This window comes from Physeter macrocephalus, chromosome 6, assembly GCF_002837175.3.
Source record: "Physeter macrocephalus isolate SW-GA chromosome 6, ASM283717v5, whole genome shotgun sequence".
Lineage (NCBI taxonomy): Eukaryota > Metazoa > Chordata > Mammalia > Artiodactyla > Physeteridae > Physeter > Physeter macrocephalus.
Window position 1 is genome coordinate 59,087,850 of NC_041219.1, and position 8,612 is coordinate 59,096,461.

Below are 8,612 nucleotides of genomic sequence, written 5' to 3' on the forward strand. Positions count from 1 at the left end.
GTCCGGGAGCATCTACAAATACTGCAGTAATAAAATTTATCAAGATAAAAAAATAGGTGGTATAAAATAATGTAAAACGATAAAGTGTCTGTTCTCAAAAGCTTGAAAATTATTTGGGTGACAAACAAGCTAATTCTTCTATAGCATTTGAAAAATCTTATAGGGCTTTCCTGGTGGCACAGTGGTTGAGAGTTTGCCTGCCGATGCAGGGGACACAGGTTCGTGCCCCGGTCCGGGAGGGCCCCACATGCCGCGGAGCGGCTGGGCCCGTGAGCCATGGCCGCCGAGCCTGCGCGTCCAGAGCCTGTGCCCCGCAACGGGAGAGGCCACAGCAGTGAGAGGCCCGCGTACCACAAGAAAAAAAAAAGAAAAATCTTATAATGGTTTGGCCAAAACAAAACAAAGAACCAAAACAGAAATTGATGTATGCTGCCTTGTTTAGACTGCTCAATAACCTATTTGCCTTTACACGTGTAGTTCCTTCAGCCCTGAATGTCTTCCTGAAAAATGTCTGCTAAGCTTTGAAGTTTTCTCCACTGTGAACACTTTGTGTGTGCTTACCAAAATTTTGGCAGGCTCTGTGCCGAGCACTTTAAACACATCATCTTATCAGATTCCTATGGCAAATTAGAAGGCAGGTTTTTCTATTCAGTTGAGAAAACAAAATTTAGGAAGGTTACGTGACATGTCCAATGTCACAGAGCTAATAAGTACTGGAACCAGAATTACCCAGTCAGTCTGATTTCTGACTTTTAATCAAGAAGGTCAAAGTTAGTGGAACAAAATTCAGTCCTAGAGCTGAAAACAGATGGGGAGTGTAGATCAACCTCCCCAGGAGGGGTTTTCCCTCCCCGGTTTGGTTTTCCACCTGGCTGTGGATATAGTTTAGTAGAACTCTACCTGTGTATTTGTCTAATTAGACTATGAATGACAAGACTTTCAATTACTAATAATATGTTCCTAGCACCCATCTCAGCGCCTTGCACATAATAGATGCTTAATAAATGTTTGTTAAAAGAATAAATGTGTATCTCCTTTCCACTCAGTCTACTGCTGACAAATCTCAGATTGTTGTAGAGTTAGGTCCATGTGTGGGTAATCTTTCTTTCCTGAATTTTTTTCTGGGAGAGCAGAACTGGGGAAGAGAAAAAAAAAAATCTGTCCTTTTGTATCCAATTGCCTTTGAGGAGCTGGGAAGAGAGCAATTCACACCTGATTATCTTACCTCAGATAAATTAGCAGCACCTGAATTGCTGGGCAGTCAGGCGCTAGAGCTCTCTGCAGCCCCACTAGCCAGCTTCACCTCGTCTCAGGGGCCATGCTTCCTTCGCTGCCAGGCTTGGCTCTAGGCCTCCTGTTAATCCTGGCCTTGGGCCAGACATTCCAATTCCAAGAACATGTCTTTCTCCAATCTCTGGGCTTAGACAAAGAGCCTTCACCCAAGAAGTTCCAACCTGTGCCTTCCATCTTGCAGAGAATTTTCCAGGATCAAGAGGCAGCAGCAACCACTGGCGTCTCTCAAGACTTGTGCTACGTGAAGGAGCTGGGTGTCAGTGGGAACATACTCCGACTTCTCCCAGATCAAGGTGAGGACATTGGAGTCTTTCCTAGAGATGAATCTGGTGTGAAGAAAGGAATAAAGGGGAAGTAACAATTACCGAGGGGTTCATGGACGGCCACATACTGGTAATTTACACATTTTATCTTATTTAATCCCAATTACTGTCCTGAGAGGAAGGCAGGTATTCTTATCAAGTTTTTAACAATAAGGAAATTGAGGCTCAGACAGTAGATAACCTGTAACCTAGTCGAGATCATACAGCTAGTGTGTGAACAAAGCCAGGATTCAAAATGGTTTTTTCTGAATCAACAGCTTTGTGCTACAATTTAGGTGGAGGTGTGAGGGTGGAATTAGGGCTCAGTCTCCCACTCCTGAGCCCCAAATTTACTCATCCTGGTCCTCTGAGCTCAGTTTGCCTGGGACTTTTGCTTCCCACTCCATACCTTCCCATTACTTTTGATGGGTAGAAAAGGCTATTCTTGATTTGTAAATACAAGGCGATAATATATGCCACTGTCGTACCCTTCAGATAATTCAATAATTTGCCAAACTGACCACCCACCAAAAATTACCCAGATCAACTGTTAAAAGTTGATTCTCCAGCCTAGTTCCTGCCCCTTACGCCCCCACCCAATTCTTTTCTTTTTAATGTTTTTTTAAAAATAATTAATTAATTAATTTTTGGCTGCGTTGGGTCTTCGTTGCTGCACGCGGGCTTTCTCTAGTTGTGGCGAGCAGGGGCTACTCTTCATTGCAGTGCACAGGCTTCTCATTGCGGTGGCTTCCCTTGTTGCGGAGCACGGGCTCTAGGCGCACGGGCTTCAGTAGTTGTGGCACGTGGGCTCAGTAGTTGTGGCTCGCGGGCCCTAGGGCACAGGCTCAGTAGTTGTGGCGCACAGGCTTAGTTGCTCCGTGTCATGTGGGGTCTTCCTGGACCAGGGCTCGAGCCCGTGTCCCCTGCAGTGGCAGGCGGATTTTCAACCACTGTGCCACCAGGGAAGTCCCCCCACCCCACCCGATTCTTATTCAAAGTCAGAGATGGGTGTTGTAATCTGCATTTCTATATAGCCTCCCAGGTGGTTGAGGTGGGAGGAATTGAGAGCCCTGGTTGGTTAGTTTTACAGCAACTGGAAATAAGATTTGAGTCCAAGAAGCATTTATTGGATGCCTACTAAGTGCCGGCAACTGTGTAAGACCATGAGAGTACAGAGATGAATGATAAAGTCAGCTTTTAAAGAGTTTATAGAAGACACATCAACAAACAGATGACTTCCATACATTGTGCTAAGTGTCACGTTAGACGCCTTGGGGGTGGGGCTTCAGGGACAATTCCTGGAGGAAGGTTAAGAGGTGAGGGGAGCTGGTGTGAAGGGTTTTTCAAGGAGAGAGTAGGAAATAGCTGAGGCTACTTCCTTCCCTCCACCATGGAAAAAAAAACCTTTAATTTTTATGATGATCAAAATTCTATCAAATGGTACAGGAGAAGGACACAATCTCACTATCACTCCTCCCTAATGCTCCCCCAGAGAAAACCACCATTAATAGTTGATGTATATTCTTCCAGACTTTTCTTCTTTGCATATATATAATATAAACTTGTAATTTTTTAAATAAATGGGATCATTCTATACATTCCTCCAATATTATGAACATTTCTTTCAAGTCAGAACATATAGTCAACTTATCCCTGTTTTAATGGTTATATGATATTCCATTGTATAGACATGCTACAATTTATGTAACTGATGCCCTGTTGATGAACATAAACATATTATAATAGTGCAGCTTTATATCCACTTTGCGTGTGTGTGTGGGGGGTGCACTTTTTCTATTATTTCCCTGGGTAAGTTCTTAGAAGGGGATTGTTGTATCAAAGAGTAGGCACATTTATACTGTTTTTTTTTTTTTTTTTTTACATTTATACTTTTGATGTACAGCAAATATCCTTTAAAATTTATACTCCATGTTGAGTGTATGAGAATTCTCGCTTACTTTGACAGTAGTCTCTTTAAAATAGAAACTTACTGGGGCTTTCCTGGTGGCGCAGTGGTTGCGCGTCCGCCTGCCGATGCAGGGGAACCGGGTTCGCGCCCCGGTCTGGGAGGATCCCACATGCCATGGAGCGGCTGGGCCCGTGAGCCATGGCCGCTGGGCCTGCGCGTCCGGAGCCTGTGCTCTGCAGCGGGAGAGGCCGCAGCAGGGGAAGGCCCGCATACCACAAAAAAAAAAAAAAAAATAGAAACTTACTGAAGTAAAATGTACCTTCAGAAAAGTGCGTAAATTGTACAGAACAGCCCAGTGAAGTTTTGCAGAATAACTAGCACCCAGATCAAGAAACAGTACATGACCAGCCCCCCAGAGGATCCTTCATGCCCCCTTCTGTTAATCACTACTTCTCTGCAAGGGTAACTGCTATCCTGACATCTAACATTACATATTAGTTTTGCCTTTTTTTTGAACTTCATGTAAGTGGAACTGTGGAAGGTATCCATTTTCGTGTCTGGCTTCTTTCACTCAATATTACATTTGTGAGATATCCATGTTGTGTGTATTTGTAGTTCATTTTCATTGCTGTATAAGATTTTATTCTGTTAGTATATGACAGTGTACTTATCCGTGCTGCACTGGGTGGCCATTAGGTAACAACACTCTTTTAGCTTTTAATTTTTGTTAATCTGGTAGCAAAACATGATCTCGTTGTTTTAATATGTTTCTTTAATAAGGTGGAATGATGCCCTTTCAAATGGATAATGAATCATTTATTTATTTGCTTATTTATTTAAGACTTAGAATATAGTCTTTTTTTTCTTCCAGCTTTATTGAGATATAATTGACATACAGCACTGTATAAGTCTAAGGTGTACAGCATGATGATTTGATTTACGTATATCACAAAACAATTATCTCAATAAGTATAGTGAGAGAAGTCCCTGGCGGTCCAGTGGTTAGGACTTGGCGCTTTCATTGCTATGGCTTAGGTTCGATCCCTGATTGGGGAGCTCAAATTCCACAAGCCGCTCTGTGCAGCCAAAACAACAACAACAAACCCGATAAGTATAGCGAACATCCACTGTCTCAGATAGTTACAAAGTTACAGAAATAGAAAAAAAACTTTTTCCTTGTGCTAAAAACTTAGAATTTACTTACTCTTTTATACACGACATACAGCAGCATTGACTATATTTATCATGTTTATTATCTTAAAATGTGAATCATTCATTTTTATTTTTCAAATAATTGTATTATTATTTGAAAATTTATACATTAAATTTTCAAATTTAAACATTAAATAATGTATACATTATTTATACATTATGACCCTTTTCCTATTGAGGATTCTTTTCCTTAATGATTTGTGAGGCCTCTTAATCATTTGTAAAAGCTCTTTATAGACATATTACAAGTATTCTTGGTTGTTCTTTCTGCTTTTAATTTTGTTAATGATGTCTTCTGAATACAGAAGCTTTTTATTTTCATGTTTTCAAATATGTTCATCTTTTCCTCTCTGTCTTTTGGGGTTTTTTTCACGCCTAAGGAATGTGATTTAGTGATATGAGTAAAAAGTGAGACTAATATGTTAGAATTAAAGCCGTGAACAGGAGAGATCAACTGTTCAGAGAGGTTGAGAAGGATAGGCACTGTGAAAACATCCCTGCATTTGCTAGTTAGTCAACACTTAAAGATATTTATTTCAGTGGACCAGTAAGGGTAAGAGAGTTGGACAATAACAAGAATATATGGTAAGCAGTAGAGACAGCAAACATAGACTAATCTTTTTAAGAAGATGGTCAGGGCTTCCCTGGTGGCACAGTGGTTGAGAATCTGCCTGCTAATGCAGGGAACACGGGTTCGAGCCCTGGTCTGGGAAGATCCCACATGCCGCGGAGCAACTGGGCCCGTGAGCCACAACTACTGAGCCTGCGCGTCTGGAGCCTGTGCTCCACAACAAGAGAGACCGCGATAGTGAGAGGCCCGTGCACCGCGATGAAGAGTGGCCCCCGCTTGCTACAACTAGAGAAAGCCCTCGCCCTGAAACGAAGACCCAACACGGCCAAAAATAAATAAATTAATTAATAATAATTTAAAAAAAGAAGATGGTCAATGAAAAGAAACGGAGAGATGATATAGTAGACTTGAACAGGAACCTGGGTAATTTTAAACTCTTTTAAATTTTGTTGTTTTTTAAATGAGCATGAAGAGGCATTGTGGTGGAATGGTTAGAATACCTGGGTTTCCATTGTAATTCCTCCACAAGCTGAATGACCTTAGAAAATCTCTTAGGGTAGAGCCACCCTACCAAACAAAGTGGTGGCATCAGGTCAAAGAAGTTATTTGTGGAGAGAGAGAAATTGAAGATGCTAAACAAACAAACAAAGGGTAAACGTATCCTCTATTGGGCCTTTTCCTAGAGGAGTAGGTGATGTTTGAAAATCTAAGCAGAGAAGTTAGCTTTGAAAACAGGGAGACTTCAGCACAATTTCAAAAGATACAGAGAAGGGGGTCCATGTGGAGAAATTGAAGAATAACACTGCATCTCAATTTCCAGTGAAGTGGGAGAAGTATTCAAAAATATAAGACTAGAAATTATTGACATTGAAAACTGTGGGCTTTAGATTAGAGTTACCTAAGGATAAAACATAAGGGAGCTCCAGAGAGCCAGCCTTGGCTGGATGACAGGCATTTGTTTTGAAGTAAATCTAAGTGGTTACAACACCTGACAGAGTAAGACGTTCTTAAACATTTTTGTGCCATAGATCCCTTTGGCTGGCAATTGAAGCCAATGAACCCCTTCTCAGAAAAAGGTTTATATATGCCTAAGATAAAATATTTAGAATTTTAAAAGAAATCAAATACTGAAATACATTTATAGAAGTATTTAAAAAATGAATGTGTTCTAGTAATACATATGATGTTTTATTCATGCAACAAATAACAAGATCTAAAGAAGGGACTATACCATCAATTCATAGTTCGAGCATAAATGTTATTTTAAGCTATTTGCAACAACTTAATATGTGAACATACCTATGATTTTTATTGGTAACAGTGTCATAGGTCCTTACAATATTATTGGGATTTGTGCCTATATTCATAATTGAAAGAAATGCTAAATGTCACTTAGAGTTTAGTGAAGATAAAGATGTGATTCTTTTTCCCATCCAAGATTATAGACCTTCTAAATTCTATTCAGGACCCCTTGGGGACCTGCAATATGAAGACAAGAACCTCTGGCCATAAATGAGGAGTGAGAGAAACAAATCCTCCCAAATGGCAGAGTTTAAGTATAGCTGAGAATTTCCTGCCCTTGTTTTGTATATGTGGATATACATATAACATTTGACATGTACATCACACAGGTGGAGGTGACTCACATCTCTCTGTCCCCACCTAGGTTTCTTCCTTTACTCCGAGAGCCTTTCGCAAGCCTCCTCCCGCCTACAGAAGCTCCTCTCCTTTAACCTGTCTGCGATTAAAGATGAGGAGCAGTTAACAATGGCCCAGCTGGGCCTGGACTTGGGGCCCAACACTTACTATAACCTGGGACCAGAACTGGAATTGGCTCTGTCCCTGGTTCAAGAGCCACACGTGCGGGGCCAGGCCACCCCAAAGACAGGTAGAATGTTTGCACTGCAGTCAGTACCATGGCCTCAAGGTGTCCTTCACTTCAATCTGTTGGATGTGGCTAAGAGGAATAATTACCCCCGGAAGAACTTAGGTTTGTTCCTAGAGATACTGGTCAAAGGTGGCAGAGCCTCTGGGGTGAATTTTCAGCTTGAGGACACCTGCGCCAGACTGAGACGTTCTCTTCACGCTTCCCTGTTGGTGGTCACCCTCAACCCTGAGCAGTGCCACCCTCCTACCCGCAAAAGGAGAGCAGCCATCCCTGCCTCTAAGGCTTCTTGCAAGAGCCTCTGCCATCGTCACCAGCTGTTCATCAACTTCCGGGACCTGGGTTGGCACAAGTGGATCATCGCCCCCAAGGGTTTCATGGCAAATTACTGCCACGGAGATTGTCCCTTCTCACTGACCACCTCCCTCAACAGCTCCAATTATGCTTTCATGCAAGCGCTGGTGCACGCCATTGACCCAGCAGTTCCCCAGGCTGTCTGCATTCCCACCAAGCTGTCCCCCATCTCCATGCTGTATCAGGACAACGATGACAATGTCATTCTACGGCATTATGAAAACATGGTAGTTGATGAGTGCGGGTGTGGCTAGACTGTCAGCAATAGAACAGAAGGGGTGTTCTCGGGGTAAATGTTCTAATAAAACTATCTGGCTTATGACCTTTGGATCTGAATTGTCAGTATATTTATGTTTACAATTTGTCTTCTTGGAAAATCCATCATGGTTAATGATGTCCCGAGTTACACTTACACACACACACACACACAGCCTTAATGATCTTAGTTATTAATGATCTTAGTGCTCATGGGTTGGATCTGAATTGTCAGTATATTTATGTTTACAATTTGTCTTCTTGGAAAATCCATCATGGTTAATGATGTCCCGAGTTACACTTACACACACACACACACACACACACACACACACACAGCCTTAATGATCTTAGTTAATTTTCTGCATTACGCTCATGGGAGTATATTAGATTCTAGATAGAAGGAAACAGTCATTTATTGATCTTCTGTTATGGGCAGGCATTATTCTATGTGTTCCTTATAAATATATTCCACTGGTCTTTGAGGTAAACATTATTATTTGTGTTTCACAGATAAAGAAGCTGAGATTTAGAGCAGCTAAATATCCAATTTTTCTAAAGTCATCTACTTTGTGAAATGCCTGGTGGTCCAGTGGTTAGGACTCAGCACTTTCACCACCGAGGCCCGGGTTCAATCCATAGTTGGGGAACTAAGATCCCACAAGCAGCATGGCACAACCCCAGGAGAATAAATAGAATAGAATAGAATAGAATAAAATTTAAAAAATAAAATAAAATAAACTTTCCCTGCCAGACCTCATACGCTATGCTAACGATGTTACTTTAAAAAATATATATATAAAAAAAAAAAAAAAAAAAAAAAAAAAAATA

The 8,612-nt window shown here is 41.3% G+C and overlaps 1 protein-coding gene across 1 annotated transcript; it reads left to right on the plus strand.

Moving 5' to 3' along the window:
- Positions 1 to 1,318: 1,318 nt before the first annotated feature.
- On the plus strand, positions 1,319 to 7,807 carry GDF3 (growth differentiation factor 3). The gene is made up of 2 exons (XM_007101844.3): positions 1,319 to 1,586; positions 6,954 to 7,807. The coding sequence occupies exons 1-2, from the start codon at positions 1,319 to 1,321 to the stop codon at positions 7,778 to 7,780; spliced, it is 1,095 nt and encodes a 364-aa protein (XP_007101906.2). The 3' UTR covers positions 7,781 to 7,807.
- The last annotated feature ends 805 nt before the right edge of the window (positions 7,808 to 8,612 follow it).